The 24,730-nt window shown below is 40.1% G+C and overlaps 1 protein-coding gene across 2 annotated transcripts in view; it reads right to left on the bottom strand.

Moving 5' to 3' along the window:
- ITPR2 (inositol 1,4,5-trisphosphate receptor type 2) overlaps positions 1 to 24,730 on the bottom strand; it is a 596,562-nt gene that overhangs the window by 412,355 nt on the left and 159,477 nt on the right. For both annotated transcript variants that reach the window (XR_001918100.1, XM_005680737.3), the window contains exons 11-13: positions 10,145 to 10,296; positions 5,710 to 5,809; positions 5,044 to 5,204 (exon numbers count right to left, since the gene is read on the bottom strand). Coding sequence is in view for 1 of the 2 variants with exons in the window: in XM_005680737.3 (XP_005680794.2) it covers positions 5,044 to 5,204; positions 5,710 to 5,809; positions 10,145 to 10,296 (413 nt within the window). In the remaining variant the exon portion in view is untranslated. The remainder of the gene's footprint in view (positions 1 to 5,043; positions 5,205 to 5,709; positions 5,810 to 10,144; positions 10,297 to 24,730) is intronic.

The raw sequence follows: 24,730 nt of genomic DNA, 5'->3' as shown, positions 1-24,730 counted from the left end.
ATCATTCAAACTTATTAACTTTCTTTTACTAAAAACTTTTAGTGTGAATTTTTTTTATCACATGCAGCCATGATAAACAAAATTTATATTTTAAAAAGACATACCTAAAACATAACAAAAAACACAGTCAACCAGGAATAAAATAAGAAAGACAGTGATGAGCAAGGATAATATTCAGCACTAGCAAGACAATGGGGACTGAAAGCATATGGCAGGGAACTAAACTCAAGATACAAAAGCAGAGACTAAAGCAGCGTGTCTCTATCTCTTAAAGGAAGCCTAAAAGTACTGTGACCCCTGTTCCAGTCCTGGCTGTGCAGTGAGTGATAGGAGGAAAGAGAGGAAGCACAGAGACAGGACTGTACTCAACCACCTGCAGTCTCCATGGCTAAAGCCTCAAATTACCAGAGGACATGAATTCTCAGCCCTCAGTATCAGACCTGGCTCTGGACTTGTTGAGATGAGCCAGGTGGAAGCAACCATAAAACTAATAAAGAAGATGAGAGAATGCAGAGAAAGAATAAGAAAAAAAATTCCACTCAAGAAGAACCTGCATATTTAAATTTCAAAGCACAAGAGAAAAACTGAGATTAAGAAAGCCATCCATCATACTAAAAAACCAGAAGGCCACTTTATTACCAAAAAAATGCAAGTAACAGGACAATTTCAAAATAACTTTTAAATCAGTGTGTCTCCAATCCTCAAAGAGTTAAGAAAACAATTATATGCTAAAGAAGACAATATACATAAAAGAAGGTAGATACAAATGAAGAAAATGTGGCTGTGCAAAAGAACCAACAGAAATCTGAGAAACAAAATTATAATCATTTAAATAAAAATATAATTCATGAAGGTAAAATACTACACACACATTCTAGAAAATGTGGTGACTTATAGACAGTATCAAAAAAATCAATCTAGGAAGCAGGACAGATTTCAAAAGGCAAGTTATAAGAGGAAAGTTAAGAGATAAGGGAGATGAATTAAGAGGATTCAACACACATCTAATAGGAGTTCCAGAAAAGAGGGAAGAGAAAAAGATAAATATCTGAAGGAAAATGGCTGAAAATTTTCCAGAATTGAAGAAAACTGTAAGTAGTCTGATTAAAAGTATACCCTAAGTGTCAAGTGGGTAAAATAAAAATAAAAATTACTTGTAAACACATTGTAGTGAAACTTTAAGGACATTAAAGACAAAAGAAAAAATCTACAAAATTATCAGAAAGTAAAGAAAAATGCCAATAAAGAATTCTTAATGGCAACAAGATACAACAGAAAATAATTGTTATTACTTTAAAATACTAAAGAAAAAGAACTGTCAAGCTGGCATTTCATACATAAAGCATCAGTTAAAAAAGGTGGTAAAATAAAGACATCCCCATAAAAAGATTAATAAGATTTATAACCTCATTGAATAAACTAAAGAAAAAATTTCAGCAAAAAGAAAAGTGAACCCAGAGAAGAGTGAAATGCAAGAAATAAAAGCAAGTAGAACAGAAGGTAAAATACATTAAGAAATATAATTAATATCTGAAAAATAATTTTAGGAATTAAATTTTCAGAAAAAAAATGATACATCATAATTTAGATGACATAAGTAATTTAAATAAACTCAGAACTATGCATCTAGATAACTAGTCCCCCCCCTCAAAATAAAAGATGGGAAGTAGAATAGCAGAGAATAATCAAAGCATTCTGAAGTATTTTTCTCCCATGAGAGAAAGAAATATTTTCAAGTTATGTAAAAAAGAATATATAGCTGAAATGTATGACAAGACCATATGGGCACTTGCAAAAGAATACGAAAGGATCTATAGCTTCTAAACCAGAAGAAAAGTAAAAATGGGGAGAAAATACAAACTTAACCACTCTAACAAAAAGGAAGACAGAAGAAGAGGGAAAAGAAAAAAAGCTATACAGGAGAAAGAAAATAACAAAATACGATACCCATTGGTATTCAAATAAGTCCAAACACATTATTTAACAAATCAAGGTAATTAAACTTTAGCGAATTCAAATAGACTATCAGATTATATTTTTAAAATCCAGCTCTTGCCTGCTCACAAGACATTAACAAAGCAAAATGACTGGCAAATCTGAAACAGATGGATATTGAAAAAAGGCATCGACCCGAACACTAAACAAAGGACAGCTGGTGTCAAGACAGGAATATCAAGCAAGTAAATTTCAAAGGGAAATGACACTGCTATAGGAAAATATTAACTCTGTATCAGAAGGACATCTGATCCGGTGATCACATGTTGGATGGCCCCTGCTCTAGATTCTGAGCTCCTATCTCAGGGACCTGGAACCAATACTCAAGCCCGCAAATTGCATGAAGATGTGAATGGAGTCTATGCTGTTCATGGCTGCATTGCCACCGTGTGTAAATTGTCCTAAGAATAGTGCACAAGTTTAACAAACAAGGAAATCCTGTCACATATTGAGAATATGAGTGAACCTGTTTTGTGCAATAAACCAGTCACAGAAGGACAAACACTGCATGATTCCACTTACATGAGGAGTGACTGCTTCCTTAAACTTTGCTCCTTACTGTCAAACTATGTTTCAAAATGCTTATATCAATTATCTCCTGGAAAGCAAGGAGATCAAACCAGTCAATCCTAAAGGAAATCAGTTGTAAATATTCATCAGAAGGACTGATGCTGAAAGCTTCCAATACTTTGGCACCTGATGTGAAGAACTGACTCATTGGAAAAGACCCTGAGGCTGGGAAAGATTGAAGGCATAAGGAGAAGGGGATGACAGAGGATGAGATGGCTGGATGGCATCACCGACATGATGGACATGAGTTTGAGCAAGCTCTGGGAGTTAGTGATGGACAAGGATGCCTGGCGTGCCGCAGTCCAAGGGTTCGCAGAGTTGGACACGACTGAGCGGCTGAACTGAACTGCTATCAATTATCATTTCACCAGCTGCGCATGAGAATTTCAGTGTGTGAACGCCTGGGAAGTTGGTACTTTCTTATTTTTCTTATTCAAATTGAAAGGTATGTAGCAGACCGTGAAGTGGAGAAATACAGAGAATGCTTGCGCTCTGGTGTGTTGGAAACCTATGGCCTTTAAAAACACACATGATTAAATCCCCTACTTACAGTGTGACCTTACCTGACTGGCTTAAACTTTCAATTATCCTTTATGTAGAATGGGAATAATGCCCATATCAAGGCTGTTTGAAGGACTAGAGAAATATATTTACAGTGCTTAACATAGTACCAGTATAAAGTAGGGATGAAATGACTGGTGGCTATCAGTATCACTCTTTCTTACTCATTTCCAAAATGGAATGAGGGGAGGAATCAAGATCCAGTTTCTTCAAGTGTCTCTGAGCGAGTTACAAGGGCAGAAAGCTACACTATTGCAGATTGTTTGCTGGTATTATATAACATGTTTGCTTTGGGGACTTGAGCAGAGAAATGTATCTTGAATAAATAAGAACAAAAAGGCGTAAAACTTTTATAGGGCCTTTAAAACTCCAAACCCAAATACCAAATCAAGTGCATCAAAAGGCATCTCTTATGAAACATTTAAAAGGAAAGGTCAGAAAGTAACTCAAAACAACTGTGTTCAAGCCAAACTAAAATAGAAAAATGTAAACATTCCCCAGATTTTAATGTTACTATTTTCATTTAGGCACCAGGATCTGCTCATTGAGAAGCAGGTGTGCTGCCATGGAGACCATTCTACGTATTTCCTTAGAGTCATTCATTCACTGAAAGCTACTGCATGAGTTGACAACTGACTCTTGACGATTTAAAAGTTATTCTAGCTCATGCAGCTCAATACCAGAAAAAGCTTCCCTGGTAGCTCAGACGGTAAAAGCGTCTGCCTACAATGCGGGAGACCTGGGTTCAATCCCTGGGTTGGGAAGATCCCCTGGAGAAAGAAATGGCAACCCACTCCAGTATTCATGCCTGGAAAATCCCATGGACCAAGGAGCCTGGTGGGCTACAGTCCATCGGGTCACAAAGAGTCGGACATGACTGAGTGACTTCACTTCACTTCACTTCAATCAAAAGCCAGGCCAAAGAACTAAACAGACATTTCTCCACAGAAGACATACAGATGGTTAACAAACACATGAAAAGAAGCTCAACATCACTCATTATCAGAGAAATGCAAATCAAAACCACAATGAGGTACCATTTCACACAAGTCAGAATGGCTGCGATCAAAAAGTCTACAAGCAATAAATGCTGGAGAGGGTATGGAAAAAAGGGAACCCTCTTACACTGTTGGTGGGAATGCAAAATAGTGCAACCACTATGGAGAAGAGTGTAGAGATTCCTTAAAAAAGTGGAAACAGAACTGCCATATGACCCAGCTATCCTACTGCTGGGCATACACACTGAGGAAACCAGAACTGAAAGAGAACAAGGTACCCCAGTGTTCATCCCAGCACTGCTCACAATAGCCAGGACATGGAAGCAACCTAGATGTCCATTGGCTGATGAATGGATAAGAAAGTGGTGGTACATATACATGATGGAATATTACTCAGCTTTAAAAAGAACACATTTGAATCTGTTCTAATGAGGTGGATGAAACTGGAGCCTATTATACAGAGTGAAGTAAGCCAGAAAGAAAAACACCAATACAGTATATTAACACATATATATGGAATTTTAAAAGATGGTAACAATGAGCCTATATGTGAGACAGCAAAAGAGACACAAATATAAAGAACAGATTTTTGGACTCAGTGGAGAAGGCCAGGGTGGGATGATTTGAGAGAATAGCATTGAAACATATATATTACCATATGTGAAAGAGATGACAGTCCAAGTTCAGTGCATGAAATAGGGCACTCAAAGCGCTGGAACAGCCCAGAGGGATGGGATGGGAAGGGAAGGGAGGTGGGAGGGGGGTTCAGGATGGGGAACACATGTACACCGTGACTGATTCATGTCAATGTATGGCCAAAACCACCACAATATTGTAAAGTAATTAGCCTCTAATTAAATAAATTAATTTAAAAATATGAATGATAAATAAGCAAAAGTCACTCTAGAAAGTTACCAACCTCCTTTCATTCTGGGTTATTGTGCCATTTTCCAGCTTTTTAACTGTAGTTGCCAGCACTTTATTTGCATCGTTGGCAAAGTCTAAGTCTCGGACCTCGGACAGTGGGACAGACACAATGGCAAATGCTTCTTTATCTTCTTTCGTTTGGCAAGTTCCAATCTGCAATGTGTTTTTCCATTAAGATTAGTTGCTTTATTAAAAAATGATGCAATACTCTTCCAGTACTAACACATCTTAGTACTGCAGAAGAGGTACAAAACAGAAGCAGATGATCCAAACACAATTCCTACAAGCATCGCCCACTATGAAAAGCTGTAGAGACACAGACCTCTCCTGCCCGTTTCCTGCCTTGTTCTCAAAGCCCGACTGGCAGTGTTTCCCTTTCACCCTTGCCCTTTGCTTCAGTTTCAACAGAGGAAAGGAAATGCCCTTCTGGAATCTTCTTCCCTTCCGACATGCTGCTCCCATTCTCTTGGTATCTCTGCTGCATCTTCTTGAATCACAGCCCTGCAGTGACCTGACTGGGGGGCCTGAGTCCTTGAGGAAATTCATTGCAATAATTTCTAATACTGACGAAGTGCAGTTGTAAGAACATGTCAGTCTTCCTGTAATCCTATTCACTCAACATCTGGATGTAAAGTAAACCATTCTCAGAAACATTTACCTTCAACATAACAGGCCTCTCTTCATCCGTGTCTATGGGGATGCTAGTACTGGTTACCCACGTGTTTGTACATAAATGTCTTAACCGAACATATGAGTTCCTAAAAGAAAAATAATATTTTTTAAATTGTTTATAAAAAATTAACACACTTAATATTAACATATTTAAGTTTCATACATGACATGAATATAAATATATTTCACACAGTTAACTGAGTGTAGATCAGTCACGTTTAAAGGGAAAATCTGACTACAGACTATTTCAAAGCATGCAGTATTATCACCTAGACTGGTAGTTCTCAAAATCTGGACCTTGGACCAGCACCATCAGCATCGCCTGGACACTAGTTAGACATACAAAGTCCAAGGTTTTACCCCAGTCCACTGAATCAGAGAATCTGAGCGTGAGGTCCAACAGTGAGTATTTTACCAGCCTTTCCAGGAAATTCTGATGTATACGAAGGTAAGAAGCACTAACTGTGTAACCATCTCAGTTATAATGGCTGTCTCACAGTAGTCCCTTTTGTGGTTTAACCATTTACACATGAAAGTATATAGTGTAGTCAATCCTCAATAATTGCAGATTATGTACCTATGACAAATTATCTGTAACCCCAAAATCAATTCTCGGGGGCACTTTGGCAGTCTTTCTCAGACATGCACAGAGTGGCAAAAATTTTGATTCCCTGCCATTCACATCCCCAATGAGGCTAAACAAGGCAATGCTCTGCCTTCTCGTTTCTGCTCTTGAACCATCAACAAGTGTCTTTTCATGGTCTGTATATTACCATGTTTTTCACTGTCATTGGGGAATTCACTGTTGAAAACAGTCCCAAGCATAGTGCTGAAGTGCTATCTTGTGTTCCTATAGAGCAAAGCTGTGATGTGCATTACAGAGAAAATACTGACAGAGAAGCTTCATCCAGGCATGAGTTATAGTGTTGATGGTCATGAATTCAGTGTTCATGAACCAAAAGTATACATTAAGTGAGGTGTCTTTAACCAAAAACACATAGAAAACAAGGTTGAGTATTAACTGATTGACAAAAATACTGTGTCCAGAGGCTTGCAGGAACCTAACTCTGTATTTCCCTTAGGAGCAAGGGTCCCATATTTGCTAATTCATGTTCCAGCAATAATAAGAACCAATGATAGGTGAATTGTGAGAGAGTGTATGAGAAAGAACAGTTAGAGCTTCCGCCGGCTCAAATATTATCATGTTCAGTGAAACTTTTATTATCATTTCTTAAACAAAATGAATAAAGTGTCCATTAAAAGAAAACCATTCTGGTAAGTTCTCTGCCTTCAAGTTGCAAGAAGTTCAGCAGGAAAGATAAGATAAATCCCTATAACACAAGGCAGAAAGCATTAAGGCCATTAAGAGAAACTCAAATTGAAAAAAAAAACAAAGGCTTCAAGGAAAGAGATTTAGTCTCAAACACTATGGTTCTGCTCATTCATAAAAGTAGATCGAGACTGAGTTTCAAAAATCTAGACCAGCAAGGGCCAATCATTGTCCAAATAATCAGCAAAGGTCCAGTACTGAAATACCTCTGTGATACCACTTATCTTCTGCATGGAGATGTCATTTGGATTCAACTATCCTCGCCATTGTACTTTGAGCATCTGGAAAGTGGGGCCATAGCTTATTCGGCGCCATGGTCGTTCCCCCTAGTCTTACCCCTGCACTTTTTCTATAGATGTTTATGGAGTCAACCTAGACAGCTGAGTTCCAAACTAATGAGACCACACTTGAGCATAATAACTTGCAATTTCTAAGAATTCTAGAAATGAATAACTCCTTAGGACCTACACCACAAAAATCCTTTCTTAGAATCTTGATGTAATTTGAATGTCTAAATATGAAGACATTGGGAGGACTTCCTGGCAGTCCAGGGCTTAAGACTTTGCCTTTCAATGCAGGGGTATGGGTCTGATCCCTCGTTGGGGAGCTAACGTGTGGGGATCCCACATGTCTCAAGGCCAAGAAAACAAAACATAAAACAGAAGCAATATTGTAACAAATTCAATAACTATTTTAAAAATTATCTACATCAGAAAAAATTTTAAATAAATAAAAATAAAAGATGGAGATATGCATCATAGTGGTTAAGAGTATAGACTTCAGATTCACACACATCAGGATCAAATTCCACCTCAAGAGCCAGACATTGATTGATCAGCCTAGTCACACTAAGCCAGCAGTTTCCCAACCTGGCTGCACATTAGAGTCACCAGAAAAGCTTCTACAGCCTGTTGCCCAGGCTGCACTGCACATTATTTAAATCAGAATGTCTGCGACTCAGAGAAGGCATCAGTACTGTTTAAAGATCTCCAGGTGATTTCACTGGTCTTCGTGTGGCCAGAGCATACAGGGCAAAGTGCTGCACAGGTGATTCCAATTTAAAGCTGACATGAAAAGCATGGCATTAACTAGTTCATCCCAGGTGGCTCAGAATTCGCCTGCAATGTGGGAGACCTGGGTTTGATCCCTAGGTTGGGAAGATCTCCTGGAGAAGGAAATGGCAACCCACTACAGTATCCCTGCCTGGGAAATCCCACGGACAGAGGAGCCTGGTGGGCTATGGAGTCGCAAAGAGTCAGACTCTACTGAGCGATTAAGCACACACAGCACAGCTAGTCTTCAGTTCTGATCTGTTAGAATTGCTGCCAGAATATTTATAAAGAACTTGACAAGAGTGCTCAGCACACAGCAAGAGCTCCAGAGTTATATTACAAGAGTAGTTATTACTAAGTGTTCATTAGCAGAAACTTTAAAACAACTAATGACAAAGAATATGTTAATACAAAAATCTGTTCTATAATGAGAAGGGCTTCAGAGGCTCTGAATAGTAATAGATGAACCCTTCCATATAGAGCAAGGCTTTGGGGATTGTCTATATAGTGAGATCTTTCTACCTTTTCCTTAAGCAAGTTTTCTTGGTTAGAGTTCAAGAAGGACTCTGTGTTTGCTGAGTTAAAATCTAGACTCGTCAGAGCAAGGATTTATTAAGATGCCATACTCAGAAAAGGTCAGAGACTTGCATCAAGTCAAACCTTCCGTGTGGATCTCTTTACAGATCTCTGTTGGTAGCCCAAAGAGAAATGGCTCATGCAAGGCCAAGACTCAGCTACCTTTCGCCCATCCAAGTACCAAACAGGTCTGACCCTGCTTAGCTTCCAAGATCAGGCATGTTCTGGGTGGTGTGACCATAGACTCAGCTACATATCTCATGAGTGAGAACAGCTGTGAAACAGCCCAGGAAGCCCAAGGAGCAGTGATTTCCAGCAGTGTTAGTAGAGCAACTTTTTACCTTCTCTGAAAGTAACCTGCACAGTAATGTCTGCATTTTGAGCATGTACATTCAATCTAACCACTGCGATCTGCCCAAGGCCAAGGACAATCATGCTGGATCAAGGACAATTTAGAACAATCCCACCAAACTTAATAACAAAGGCAAAACTCTATGCATCTAGAGATTGCATCCTAATGCTATTGTTGGAAGGTAGACAGCTGTAGGTTAAAAAAAAAAATAAACACTTCACCAAATCCAAACAAAAGAAAGTAAAATATTGTAAGTTAACAATTACCTCATTAACAATCTTCCTTCCCCCTCTTCATTTAGGTCTACTTGTCTCCTAGGTGGGCCTTCAACACAGCTAGCAAATTTAAATATTTTTCCATTTTGTGTTCCTGCTGCTTGAAACACTTCTCCCAGATGGAGAGGGCTTGATCTTTCAGATCATTCAGATCTTTTCTCAAATGTCCTAAATCAGAGAGGTCTCATACCTAATAATAGAACTCTCCATATGCTTCAATTTTTCTTCAAAACATTTTTATTACCTGACCTTATAGTTTGTGCTTATTTGTTTATTACCTCTCTCTCCCATTTGAATTTAAGTTCATCACCAGTTTGCTCACAGTTGTCCTCCCAATGCCAAGGGCAATGCCTGGGAGGTAATCAATGTTCAGTAAGATTTGTTGACTCGATGACTAAATAAATGAACAAATGGATGAATAAATAAATAAATGAATGAAATATGGAATTTGACATGATAAAAATGTCATAAGTATTTTTATTTTAATTAACTTTTACTGGAGTATAAAAATGCTATAAGTATCAACGGAAATGCTTCTAGATTGTTTTTCATTTTAGTAACCACGGGACATCCAAGTAGTAGAAATAAATAATTCTCATGAATTTTTCAGAATTTCTCTTATCCTGAACATTTTACTTATTTTTAAGAATAGAACAACTATGTTAATCTACTCATAAGAGAGGTATGATTTTTTACACTTGTTTTTCACTTATACTTGCTCTCTTGCTGTCACAAAAATTATATTAAAATTATGGTTTTAATTCCTTACCAACCAGTAAAATTATTCAAAGGGACATTATTGTTTAACCTGTCTTTTTGTGGGTTTGTCTTTTTACCTTGGAACCAGGCAGTCCGCTCTCTGAAGAGTCGTGGCATCCAGTTCGAAAAGCGACGCAATGTCATTTCCATGCGGGACTGAAACCAAAGTGTACATGATCTTCTCCCCTGCCTGGCGTTTCTTCTTTGAAGCTGGAAGATCTCCATCTCTCTGTTGAGGTGATAGAATGTTTTTTACTTTTATTAGGTTTCTTACTAAATTGGGAGAGAAGTTTAAATTTGCACGTATTTCTTCACTGGATTATAGTGATGCCTAGTTCACACACTCCAGAGGACTTCATCTGGGTAAATTATCAAAGCAGCAACAGTCAAAATAGTTATGGCCCTTCCCTGATAGTAAACCTATTTTCACAGTAGTAATTTTGAGCATTCCACATGTGGAATTTAGAAAGATGGTAATGATAACCCTGTATGCAAGACAGCAAAAGAGACACAGATGTATAGAACAGTCTTTTGGACTCTGTGGGAGAGGGAGAGGGTGGGATGATTTGGGGGAATGGCATGGAAACATGTACAATATCATATAAGAAATGAATTGCCAGTCCAGGTTTGATACAGGATTCTTGGGGCTGGTGCACTGGGATAACCTGGAGGGATGGTATGGGGAGGGATGCGGGAGTGGGGTTCAGGATGGGGAACACGTGTACGTCCGTGGCGGACTCATGTTGATATGTGCAAGAACCAATACAATATTGTAAAGTAATTAGCCTCGAATTAAAATAAATATTCATTTTTTTGAAAAGCTACAAAAAATAAATAAATAAAACACAGAGGGACTTCCCTAGTGGTCCAGAGGTTAAGAATCCGCCTTCCAGTGTAGATGATGCGGATTTCAATCCCTGGTCTAGAAACTAAGATTCCACGTGCCTGAGGGCAACTAAGCCCACGCACTGCACTGACTGAGCGTGAAAACTCTAGAGCCCCTGCTCCACAACTAGAGAAAACCTACACACCACAACGAAGACGAGGCTCAGCCAAACGAAACAAACAAAAACACAGAGAAACAGTGGGCGGACCCATCCAGATTTCATAAACTGGAAGCTGGAAGCATCTCAGAGTTCCTGCCTAAGCCCTGAAACACCACTGGGATATTAACTTGGAGTGTAGGGGAATCAACAGCAGGATTGCCATTCAGTTCACTGGCTATTCTATAAGATCCCAGAAGTTACTATAACCTCAAATAAAGTGAAGTCAAATGGAATAGAAGCCTTTATGATGAAACTCAGCCAATATTTCCACTACATCCCTACCATTTGAAGCAGAGAACACAAGACGGACGATTATGCATTTTCTCTTGAACTTCCCCAAGTTCCTATGTCCCATGGAAGGATATGATGTCTAAGAAAACCAAAAGAGGATATGGCAATTATAATATAAGCTTGGCAATACTTCTACATATTTATTAAATCAATGAAATTTGAATATAAGAGAGGACGGCTGTCATTGTACCATCAAAGGAAGTTGAAAGAAAGTAGAGGAGGGAAGGGATGCTCAAAGGTAAATGAAAGCAGTTCACACCCAAAGACAAGCTTTGCTTTCAAGGTCACCATAGCAATGTGGCACTACAGCCGACCATTCCAAAATGTTCACTTAAAGCGCCGTCCCAAGGCTGCGAGCACCATTTTCCTTCATCAGAAAACCCTTGCCATTTCTCGCTGGTGTCTTCTGTAAATGGTGCACAAATTGGCAGCACCACTGACCTACAAACGGGCAGAGGAACTGCCAGGGTCCGAAGTAGAAGCAGGACTGCTATCTGCTAAATCTCGCATAGCCTAGCAGTCCCTGGTAGCTCTTGGCATCTTTCACTTATAGGCCCTCCACAAAGACCCAAGTTCAAACTTAAATGAAGATAGGAGTCTGGCAAACTCTCCCCAGGTAGTTTAATCCCCGTAACAGTTGTTTCTTATCAGTAAGTATGAACTATGTTTATTCATCAGGAAAAAAGGTAACTTACTACACATAAGAAGAAGTATAGGGAAAGAGGAAAGAAGGAAATGCAAAACAGTAAGCAAATTACACTTGTGAATTTACACAAAGCTTCTCAAGGTACCCAAACCATTCCTTGGTTGTTCTTGCTAATCTTACAACAAAAATTTGAAAAAGAGGAAGAACATTATTTCATTTAAACAAAGAGATGAGTGCAGTTACCTGCAGGAGATGAAAGACGAGGGAAGGAGAGAAAGAAAGAGGATGGAGAGGGGGAGGACCAGAGGAGAAAGAGGGGGAGGAAAGAGAGAGGAGAGGAGGAAGAAGGGAAGGCGATGGGGAGGAGGGAATAAAAAGGGGGAAAGGAGAGGGGAGCGGTGAGAGCAGCAGGAATGCTCAACTCCAAATTTAACTAGCCATCTCCATCCATGTCACCCAAAGCCAGAGGCCTGGTCTGCAGCCCTCAGGCACTGAGTGAGTCACTCCTCAAAGAACAGGCATAAACGTAATGCTTAACAACCTTCTTTAAGGTTTCTGAAAAAACTCTCATGGGTCAGAAGACCCAATTCACAGTCATCTGCATTGAGGCATGGAAATCTATGAACTGAAAACAAAAGTCTCTGAAGGGCAAAACACGATCCCATCTTGAGAGAAAACCTAAATGTCTTTAAATAACCCAATAAAAATGGCCTTGCCAGGTAAGTAAGTTAGGAAAGAAGGCAGCCTGGGTAACATTATAGCTCAGGCTCACGGAATCTCCAGCTTGGAAAAGATCTTCACAGATCATCTGTGAGCTAAAAAGACTTCTTCCCAAATAAATCTCTGGCAGCAGCTAGTCACGTGAAATTCTATTACTTGAAAGGTGTTCCCTTGCATCATGAAAACACTGGTCTTTAATTATTCCCTACTAAAATTTAGGCAGCCTTTGTGCCTTTGTGCAGTTTCGTTTATTTCCTGTATTTCAACTCTCACAGACAGTTGAGGGAGTCTAAAGAAAGAAAAATAGTTGGAATGAGAAGGTGAAAATAAGGGAAGGAATGGGAAGTGCGGACACTAGAAGGAAAATAGGAATGTGCGAGAAAAATATGACACCAAAAGCACTTTCAATGAAAAACAATGATCGATAATCAAGCTTCCATGGAAACAAATTTCTCCTGCTCTGTGAAAGACACAGTCAAAAGAATGAGAAGATAAACCACAGACTGGGAGGAAATACTTGCAAAAGACATATTTAATAAAGGACTGGTATCCAAAATATACAAAGAACTCTTAAAATTCAATAATATGAAAATAATTAACTGAATTTTTAAAAGGGCAAAAGACCTGAACAGATACCTCACCAAAGATGACATATAGGTGGTAAATACATATATGAAAAGGTGATCAATATCAAATGTCATTAGGGAATAGCAGATTCTCTAATTAGATCTCACTTGCAGCAATGATATACCATATACACCTACTGAATGGCCAAAATCCGAAACACTGACAACACCAAAGGCTGACAAGGGTGTGGAACATGAACTCTCATTCATCGCTGATGGGAATGCAAAATGGTACAGTCACTTTGGAAGACATTTCAATGGTTTTACACAAAATGAAACACACACTATACCATATGATTCAGCAATCATGCTCCTTGTTATTTACCCATAGGAGCTGAAAAGCTATGTCCACACAAAAACTTGCATCACAGCTTTATTCACACCTACCAAAACATAAAAGCAAACAAAATACCTTTCAGTAGGTGAGTGAATAATAAACTGTGGGACATTCAAACAATCGAATGTTATTCAGCACTAAAACGAAATGAACTATCAAGCCATGAAAAGACATGAAGAAACCTTAAAGGCATAGTTAAAATGAAAAAAGCCAATGTGAAAAAGCTACATACTGTGTGACTTCAAATATACAGCAGTATGATATTCTGGCAAAAGCAAAATTATGGCACAGTAAAAAGATCAGTGGCTGCCGGGGATGGGAGGGGAATGAGTAGGAAAAACACAGGGGATTTTTAAAGCAATGTAACTATTCTGTATGATACTTTTATGGTGGATACATGTCATTAGACTTTAATCAAAGAGATGGAAAGTTCTACACCAAGAGTGAACCCTAACGTAAACTGGACTTCAGGTGATAATGATGTGCCAAGGTAGGTTAACCAGTGTAATAAATGTACCACTCTGGTAAAGGATGCTCATAGTAGGGGGCCCTGTACTTTTGTGCAGGCAGCGGTGTATTGGAACCGTCTGTATCTTCCACTGAATTTTGCTATGCATCTAAAATGCTCTTTACAAATGCCTGTTTAAAAAAAAAAAAAAAAAAAAAACCCAATCTGTGTGTGCCACAACTATAGAGAAGATCCTCTCGAGCCCGGGAGCTGCAACTACTAGAGCCCACGCACCCTAGAGCCCATGCTCCGCAACAAGAGAAGCCACAGCAGGAAGAAGCCTGCAGCCGCAACAGGAGCAGCCGCAGCAGGGAGAAGCCTGCAGCCGCAACGAGAGAAGCCACAGCAGGGAGAAGCCTGCAGCCGCAACAAGAGCAGCCGCAGCAGGGAGAAGCCTGCAGCCGCAACGAGAGAAGCCGCATCTCACCGAAACCAGAGAAAGGCCCTCACAGCAATGAAGACCCAGGACAACCAAAACTAAATAGATAAATAAAGTTATTAAAAGTACACAGTCTGAGAGGGAATATTAGTAAGTTATATATCTGGTAAGGGACTTCTATCCAGAATATAAAAAGAACGTTTACAACTCAACAGTTGCAAAGACAAATAACCCAATTAAAAACTGAACAAAGGATGAGACCAAACATTTCTCCACAGAAGACAGAAAAATGGCCAAGAAATACTTACAGAAGTGCTCAATCTCATTACTAAACAGGAAAATGCTTTAGGATGGTTATAATCAAAGTACAGACAATAACAAGTGTTAGGATGTGGAGAGGCTATAACACTCAGTCTCTCCCCATATTGCTGAGGAACACACAATGGTGCAGCCACTTAGGAAGAGTTTGGTAGTTCTTCAAAATATTAAACATATAACCAGCAATTCTAGGCTTCCCAGGTGGCGCTAGTGGTAAAGAACCTGCCTGCCAATGCAGGAGATATAAGAGACACGGACTCAATCCCTGGGTCGGAAAGATCCCCTGGAGGAGGGCATGGCAACCCACTCCGGTATTCTTGCCTGGAGCAGCCCATGGACAGAGGAGCCTGGCAGGCTACAGTCCAAGGGGCGCACAGAGTTGGACATGACTGAAGAGGCTTAGCACAGACACAACCAGGTATACCTAACTCTAGGTATCTACCCAAAAGAAATGAAAATATATGACCATGCAAAAACTTGCACATGAATGGTCATAACAGCTTCATCTATAATAGCTGAAAAGCAGAAATAAGCCAAAAGTCCATCAAATGATAAACAAAATATGGTACATGCACCAAATGGAGTATTATTTGCCATGAAAAGGAATGACATACAGATACATGCTACATGTATGCACTTTAAAAACATTATGTTAAGTGACAGAAGCCAGACACTTAAAAGGCCATATATTGTATAATTCCATATACGAAATATTCAGAAAAGGCAAATTCATAGAGACAGTAGATTTGGGTTGATAGGGGTTGCTAGTGGATATAGACTTTCTTTGGGGGGAGGGTGATAAAAAAATGCTCTAAAATTAGATAGTGGTTACAGATTCACAACACTGTACCTTCTAAACAGGAGAATTCTTATGGTATGTGAATAATAACTTAGTAAAATCTGCCTGCAATACAGGAGACCTGGGTTAGATTCCTGGGTTCGAATCCTGGGTCGGGAAGATCCCCTGGAGAAGGAAATGGCAATCCACTCCAGTATCCTTGCCTGGAAAATCCTATGGACAGAGGAGCCTGGCGGGCTACAGTCCACGGGGTCGCAAAAGTTGGACACAACTTAGCGACTAAACCACCACCAAAGCTGTTGAAGGAAGAAAGGAAAGGAAAGAGCAGGGAGGGAGGGAAGACGGAAGAGACAGGGAGGTAGAGGAGGAGGAAGGGAGAGAGGGAGGAAAGAATAAAAGAACCAACTAACCAACTCAAAAGTACACTGTTTCATTATCTCTGCCATCCAACTCAATATGAAAACCCAGATATAATAGTACGATATGGATGAAGGAAGTAGCTTTCCCTGGCGGCTCTGAAATGTACTGGTGACACAGGAATCACACTTCTGTCCACCTTCAAGTAATTGAGTCAAGGCCTCAAGAAGATCTACACAATCCTCTTATACAGGGCCCAGCAGAATGTACCATGTGTAACCAGGAACTCCTTCTCAATAGTAAAAATGGTGGTGACATCTGATATCGAAGATAAAAATCACTCTGATGAAGAAGGTAGAGAAAGAGGAATGGGGAGATTTAAGAAGAGAAAATGCTAATTCTAAAAGGAAAAAAGGAAATTATTTTCTTATTATAACATGAAAACTTGGGGAGAAATAGAGCAGGAGATTTACAATCACAAAGAAATATTATAGAAGAGCTGTTTTTGGATTTGGCAATGCTATCGCAGCCAAAATAAAGAACCACCAACATAATGAGTGTTATTAATACACACGAGGGAAGACTGCCTCAGATTGGAAGAATGCAAAAATAATGGATGAGATCAGGCAGTTGTAGGAAAAAAACTCGAAGGATTTTTGAGACAAGTGGCTTAAATGTAGTATCAAAAAGGCACAATTAAAACACAATTTTAGCTAAGGAAAATAAAATCTAATCAATTATATTGAACCATATTTGAAGAAGGGCTTCCCTGGTAGCTCAGATGGTAAAGAATCCACCCACGATGCAGAAGACCCAGTTTGATCCCTGTGCTGGGAAGATCCCCTGGAGGAGGAAATGGCAACCCACTCCGGAATTCTTGCCTGGAGAATTCCACGGACAGGGGAGCCTGGTGGGCTAGAGTCCACAGCATTGCAAAAAGTCAGACATATCTGAGCAATGAACTTTCACACACTTCACTTTTATATTTGAAGAAATGTTTTATTAACAGAAGATAAGCATGTACCCTAAATACTGGAGAGTCAATGAACAAGTATTTGACAGTTTCTCTCACTGTAGGCCAGTGTAGATGCAACAAGTTAGTATTCCAGTCTTCCTGGGAGCATTCCATATCCCTGAAAGGTATCTGTGCCATCTGCACACCAATCTTCTCATCATAATTTAGCTTTCCTTCAGGGAAAATGCACTAACTGCCCCAAGGCTTCATGTCTACTTAGCAACTGAGAGGGCTTCCCCAGTAGCTCAGTGGTAAAGAATCTGCCTGCAGTGCAGGGGACTCAGGTTCAATCCCTGCGTTGGGAAGATCCCCCGGAGCAGGAAATTGCAACCCACTCCAGTACTCTTGCCAGAAAAATCCCACAGACAGAGGAGCCTGGTGGGCTACAGTCTACAGGGTCGCAAAGAGTCGGATATGAATAAGCGACTGAGAGAGGCCATTGTGATTATACATCAGTCATTTGTCATCAGTCATTATACATCAATTCATTTAGTGGAGTCAATCCTCCTGTCTACACTCTCTTTTTTCCTCTTTTGAAAAGCTAATAAAATGAATTTTATGGACACATAAAGGGAGAGCAGGTCCAGGTTCCTAGAGACTGCCCTCCTACTGAAATGGAGCAGGACACTATGGTCTGTGTCCCCCATGTCCTCAGCCTGCCTTTTGTCCATGGAAAAACTTCAGCCAAAGAATAGGTTTAATCACCAAAGTGAGAACATGCAGAAACAAAGGAAACCAGTCAAAGGAGACCAAATAATAATAGTTTAGCCATTAAGCAGAGTCAAGGACCTTCAGTTCCTCCTCAAGGGCTATAGGTAATATTCTGAGCCATAGTCTGTGAGCTGTTTTGCAGATACTGAAACTCACACAGAGTGGACGAAGTCAACTACAGGATGACCACACTGTAGCCGTGACATAAGCTGCCACAATTCAGAGAACTGGCCTCAAAGAAATGGAAACAGAGCAACCTTGGAAATGAAGATTAACTGTGCTTAAAACAATTAAGATGACATTGATCAGACCACCAGTGACCGATTTCAAGATGACTGTCGGGACTGACTGCTGTTTCTGCACATAGCCCCCTCCCTCTGTCTATAAAAGCTCTTGCCTCCAGACTGCTGAGGCGGGGAGGGGAGGGGGACAGGGTGAGGGGGAGGGAGGAGTCGGCTTTGGACAGGCATCTATCCTCTCCCTCTATCCCTCACCAGCTGCCAACCTTCAAAATAAAGCAGTTTCTACCAAACTGGCCTCTTTAATGGCTTCTGAGCAATGAGCAGCGGAACCCCACTTTCTATTATATCCTACTTGGTAATATTTCCCTGTGGAATCCTGATAAGAGTGATCAGAGACCTCTCTAGTTTGACACTCTTACAGTGAACAATAAAAATCCTTGCCTTACAGAAACCTCACTTATTAGGGCTAACTAAAAGCTCACTTTAAATTACTCATACTATTTAAGACCTGTGGTTTAACTTTAATTACACAGGATAAATGGAATGTATATTGTACCCCCAAATTATCTGCTTAGGTCCTCGGGGATAAAAAGCTTTACTGAACAGACAAGTTCCATTTATAAAAGCATAACAATTGTTTATTAGGGAATAGGAGCTTCTAACACATTTAGAAGTTTTTTAAAACAGTGCTGCAGTCTAAACCTTTTTGCTATTAATCTCTCGTACTCTGTTAATTTGCTTAACAGCTGTCATAAGCAGTTTGACAGCAAACTTCAAGCTAGCCTTTTGGAATTTTTTAAACAATGAAATGTGAATAATGAGTTATAAGTATATAATTTCTAAATGAATGGATTGAGTTTCAATATACAAGAAAATTAATGCTTTATTTCCATAATATAAAAACAGTTTTGTTCAAAATCATGTGCTTGTGGCTTTTGTTTATAAACCCACATCTCTTTTGAAGGAAAAAAAAAAGACCCCAAAACACTAGTTCCCTGCTGAGAATTACAGAAGCACACTTCTCTCCCTCTTTGCATCATGAAAATACATTACGGTACAACAGAGCTTAAACAGGTGTTAAATTTCACATCAGCTCGTTCTCCCAAACTCTCTCAGTTTAGGGCATGCAGGGCCTCAGAATGTTAACCTAGTCTGCTGGGTTTTTAGAAAACTAGCATTTGCAGTTGGAAGGAAAGGCACACCGTCTCTCAGACTATATAAGTCGAAAATCCCATATGGGAAGCCAGAGAGGATACTAATGGCTCGTTGGTTTCTCCAGGGCCCTGCTGTAGCTTAACAGCAGGCAGCCTCCTGTAACACCTTCTCTGTTGACTCATTTGTGAGTCATCGAATTTTCAGCAGAGACATCACGTAGGGATTCTGCTGTGAGGAGCCAGAGACATTCGGTAAGAAATAATGTATGTGTTTTCAGGGCTGATTCAGACCTGTGCGCAGCCACTGTAGCCTAAGATGTGCAGGCATCTGTGTCTTGGTCCAGACCCTCTGGGGCTCTCATTGCAGACTTTATGTAACAGACACAAGCCTGCCAGTTAAAGCTGCAAACACTGCTTCTCTTGCCAGGGTTCCTTCACAATCAAGTGCTCTCAAACGAATTCCTAATATGACCCCTTTTTTCTTTCTTTTCCTTATCATCTTACCACTGATGAATATATAGTAAAACTCAAAGAACTGGGGGAGTCTTCTTTCAGAATCTGTCCCCCAAAGAAAAAAATCTATAGAATAGAAGTTTCAAGTCTATTTCAGCAAAGTTTCATGCTTCCTAAAACATTTCTGTTTCATGTATGTTTTTGATGGTTCTCAAAGGAAGATAATCTGGCTCCTAGGAGATATTTGGTCATTTACAGAAATACTTTAAGTTGCCACACTTGGGTGAGGGGAGAACAGGGAGACCACTCCTGGAATCTAGTGAGAAGAGTCCATGGATGCTGCTAAAAATCCTGCAATGCAAAGGACAGCCCCTATACCAAAGAATGATCTGGCCCAAATATCAATATATCAGGATTTCTGGGGTTGAGAATCCCAAGCACAGACAAAAGACATTCCCTCAAAAAATCAGATCACATTCCACAGAAATAAAGTAAGTGAAAATGAGTGGTGTTATCCTCCAAAAAGTCCCCTTCAAAGAGCCATCTGAAAAGATGCAGGCTTTCACGGAGAAAAAAAACTAATGACTGTCAGGTTCCCAGCTGGGCTTGATACAGTTCCAATATTTACAGGGTCCCTGTGGATGCTGTACATTTGTAAGATTGGAAATAATAGGCTTCTTTGTAGAATAAATACAGCAATTTGGGTCTTAATGGGAGCTCTGACACACTCCGCCTCATTTCAGCAGCACCATCCATTAACCTTTGAAACTTCAAAAATGGAAGGCAACACTTGATAAAGGTTTCTGAATTACAGGAAAAATATTAACTGGATATTAAATAGATAACATAAGGAACATTAGAAAAGAAAATAATTAGCATGGTCACAGTGAATTCAGTGTTACTGGAACCTAGATCTAAGGTGAGATAGCATTGTTTTGGGAAACAGATTTCATTTTTCACAGGCTACACTCCAAATGTTCCTCTGTTTCCTTTCTTAGACAGAAACGTCATTATTGCTAGGTGGTAAATGGTGTATAAAATGAGCAGCCATATTGTTAGCTTTACTGCTCCATATTCTCAGTTTTATTTACTCTCAAGCTAGTGGTTTCAGAGAGAAAAGAAAATGAAATCAAGTGTCCCAGTTGGACGTGCTTCTGAGATGACAGATGAGAGCCAATCATAAAATTCTACAGCAAAAGCAAATCCACCTGTGTGGTATGCAATTAAAGTATCACTAGTAACACTGCTTAAACAGAAGGGTGCTTAAGAGGTGGAAAAGAAACTGTACTTCAGAATACAAAGAAACAAAATCTAGCAAGTCTAACTCAGGCTTGATTAACACAAAGAGTGAACTTCACTATGGATTGATTACTTATTTATATGCTCTGTGCGGCTCCATAAGCCTTCACACACTATATTCTTCCACTCACCTCCACCCAGAAGCATCAATAGCATCTCTAAATGGTATGGAGTGTAAAAAAGATGAGCACAGAAGATTTAATTCAACTACACAATTTGAAGCTTTGATATGAGGCCCCCTTAAGAGAAACAACTTACACTTTTTTAACCTACTGACATCTTTTAGATAATGAGTTTTCCATCCATCTGCTTTGATTTTATCCGCCTGACATGCAAGTGAGGGATGTAGGGCAAACATCCTCATTCTATCAGACCAGTGAAGAAACTGAGTCTCAGGAAAGTTACCTGACTTGTCTGAGGCTATGCAAGTTTACGGTGGTGCTAAAGCAGAGCTCTCTTGTCTCTACACCATGCTCAAGAAGCCATACAGAATATCACAGAAATAAACCTTGACAAAGAGAAAAACAGTCCTTGACATCCAACAGCTGGCCTGGTATATGAGCCAGGCCTTGGGGTTGCTAGGAGCTGGCCTGACCCTAGAGCTGGGCCTGGTGAATATGGACAGTTTCACAAAACAGCAACACCAGATAAGGCCACTTCCTGACTGGAATGCATCAAGGCAAAACAACACCACTTTATAACCATGTCTGAACACCAACAGACTGTGAATATTGTACAAGCCACAAAAAAATGAGGATCCTGTTCTCCTCTACCAAGTATGAGCAGCTACTGCCTCTTTAGCAAGGACATGGATCTCACCTACCCTGCCCATAGATAAAATGTATTAAGACACCTCTTCATCTTTAGCAAGGACATGGATCTCACCTACCCTGCCCATAGATAAAATGTATTAAGACACCTCTTCATCCTGACAGCATTCCTATACACAGCAAAGCTTCACCTGTTTAAGTCGTCCCCAAAATCAACTGCATAAGCCCAAGCCCTAAAATAGGTTCTTCCTAACATGTGCTCACTGAGGTACCCCACAGTTCCCCACAGTGAGAGTCCAAAGAGTAATGAACCCCATGTGTTCAAGTACATGTATTTTCCTGGTGGTCTCTGATTAGAAACCATTGAGAGCACAAACAAGCTCACAAGAAGAACACACTGTGCTTTTCAAACATGGCTACTGATGGCGTTTTCCTAAGTCATCAGAAGGTAAGAGCCCAACAATCCTGGTACAGCTACTTGAAAATCAAGGCAAGAAAAGCCCATACTGGGGGATAAAATTGAATTACAAAAAAAAAGATCCAATTTATCTTAAAAAAAAAAAAAACTACTTCTCTATATAAAGATACTTGGACACAAATTAAAGTTTTTACTGGATCAGTACCTGATACTTCAGCTTATTTCTATTGTAAACATGATAATTATTTTGCAGAGAGGAGTCAAACAGGACTGACTCAGGTCCAGAAATTCTGATTTGATTCATCACTTCCATAATCATTATCCTCATAAAACATAAATCTGCATACCAATATAAAACAGTGACCACTTTAAATATTCGAACTGTTTCTATCGAACAGCAGAAATTGGGGTGATGCAGTAATAACACCTGCTCATTCCAAAAGGGATGGCTAAATCCCTACCAAATTGTATTATAGACTTTGTCTATTTTATATCAAAATATCTGGCTAAATTGCTTTTAGGGCTTCCCAGGTGGCATGAGTGGTAAAGAATCTGCCTGCAATACAGGAGACGTAAGAGACACTGGCTCAATCCCTAGATGGGGAAGACTCCCTAAAGAAGGAAATGGCAGCCCATTCCAGTATTCTTGCCCAGAGAATCCCATAGACAGAGGAGCCCTGCAGGTAGGCTACAGTCCATAGGGTCGCAAAGAGTAGGATACAACTGAAGTGACTTACCGCCCATACAAATTGCTTTTAAAGAAATCCAGCCCTACTGAGAGTCACATTTCAGTTCAGTTCAGTTGCTCAGTTGTGTCCAACTCTTTGCGACCCCATGAATTGCAGCACGCCAGGCCTCCCTGTCCATCACCAACTCCCGGAGTTCACTCAAACTCACGTTCATCGAGTCGGTGATGCCATCCAGCCATCTCATCCTCTGTTGTCCCCTTCTCCTCCTGCTCCCAATCCCTCCAGCATCAGAGTCTTTTCCAATGAGTCAACTCTTCGCATGAGGTGGCCAAAGTACTGGAGCTTCAGCTTTAGCATCATTCCTTCCAAAGAACACCCAGGAGTGATCTCCTTTAGAATGGACTAGTTGAATCTCCCTGCAGTCCAAGGGACTCTCAAGAGTCTTCTCCAACACCATAGTTCAAAAGCATCAATTCTTCGGCACTCAGCCTTCTTCACAGTCCAACTCTCACATCTATACATGACCACAGGAAAAACCATAGCCTTGACTAGATGGACCTTTGTTGGCAATGTAATGTCTCTGCTTTTCAATATGCTATCTAGGTTGGTCATAACTTTCCTTACAAGGAGTAAGCGTCTTTTAATTTCATGGCTGCAATCACCATCTGCAGTGATTTTGGAGCCCCCAAAAATAAAGTCTGACACTGTTTCCACTGTTTCCCCATCTATTTCCCATGAAGTGATGGGACCAGATGCCATGATCTTCGTTTTCTGAATGTTGAGCTTTAAGTCAAATTTTTCACTCTCCTCTTTCACTTTCATCAAGAGGCTTTTTAGTTCCTCTTCACTTTCTGCCATAAGGGTCGTGTCATCTGCATATCTGAGGTTATTGATTTTCTCCCGGCAATCTTGATTCCAGCTTGTGCTTCTTCCAGCCCAGCATTTCTCATGATGTATTCTGCATAGAAGTTAAATAAGCAGGGTGACAATATACAGCCTTGACGTACTCCTTTTCCTATTTGGAACCAGTCTGTTGTTCCATGTCCAGTTCTAACTGTTGCTTCCTGACCTGCATATAGGTTTCTCAAGAGGCAGATCAGGTGGTCTGGTATTCCCACTTCTTTCAGAATTTTCCACAGTTGATTGTGATCCACACAGTCAAAGGCTTTGGCATAGTCAATAAAGCAGAAATAGATGTTTTTCTGCAACTCTCTTGCTTTTTTCCATGATCCAGCAGATGTTGGCAATTTGATCTCTGGTTCCTCTGCCTTTTCTAAAACCAGCTTGAACATCTGAAAGTTCATGGTTCACGTATTGCGGAAGACTAGCTTGGAGAATTTTGAGCATTACTTTACTAGCATGTGAGATGAGTGCAATTGTGTGGTACTTTGAGCATTCCTTGGTATTGACTTTCTTTGGGATTGGAATGAAAACTGACCTTTTCCAGTCCTGTGGCCACTGCTGAGTTTTCCAAATTTGTTGGCATGTTGAGTGCAGCACTTTCACAGCATCACCTTTCAGGATTTGAAACAGCTCAACTGGAATTCCATCATCTCCACTAGCTTTGTTTGTAGTGATGCTTTCTAAGCCCCACTTGACTTTGCATTCCAAGATGTCTGACTCTAGGTGAGTGATCACACCATTGTGATTATCTTGGTCGTGAAGCGCTTTTTTGTACAGTTCTTCTGTGTATTCCCGCCACCTCTTCTTAATATCTCCTGCTTCTGTTAGGTCTACACCATTTCTGTCCTTTATCGAGCCCACATACAGAAAAGGAGGTAATCAGATACATGAAGCAGTAGACACCATGGGGCAACAGCAGTTGTACTCAGTTTAAACAGTTCAGTATAATTCACTTCATTTGCTCAGTCATGCCCAGCTCTTT

This window comes from Capra hircus, chromosome 5 (genome assembly GCF_001704415.2).
Source record: "Capra hircus breed San Clemente chromosome 5, ASM170441v1, whole genome shotgun sequence".
Taxonomy (NCBI): Eukaryota; Metazoa; Chordata; class Mammalia; order Artiodactyla; family Bovidae; genus Capra; species Capra hircus.
Note: the sequence above shows the minus strand (reverse complement) of the source record. Positions and strands in the feature narration are given on the sequence as shown.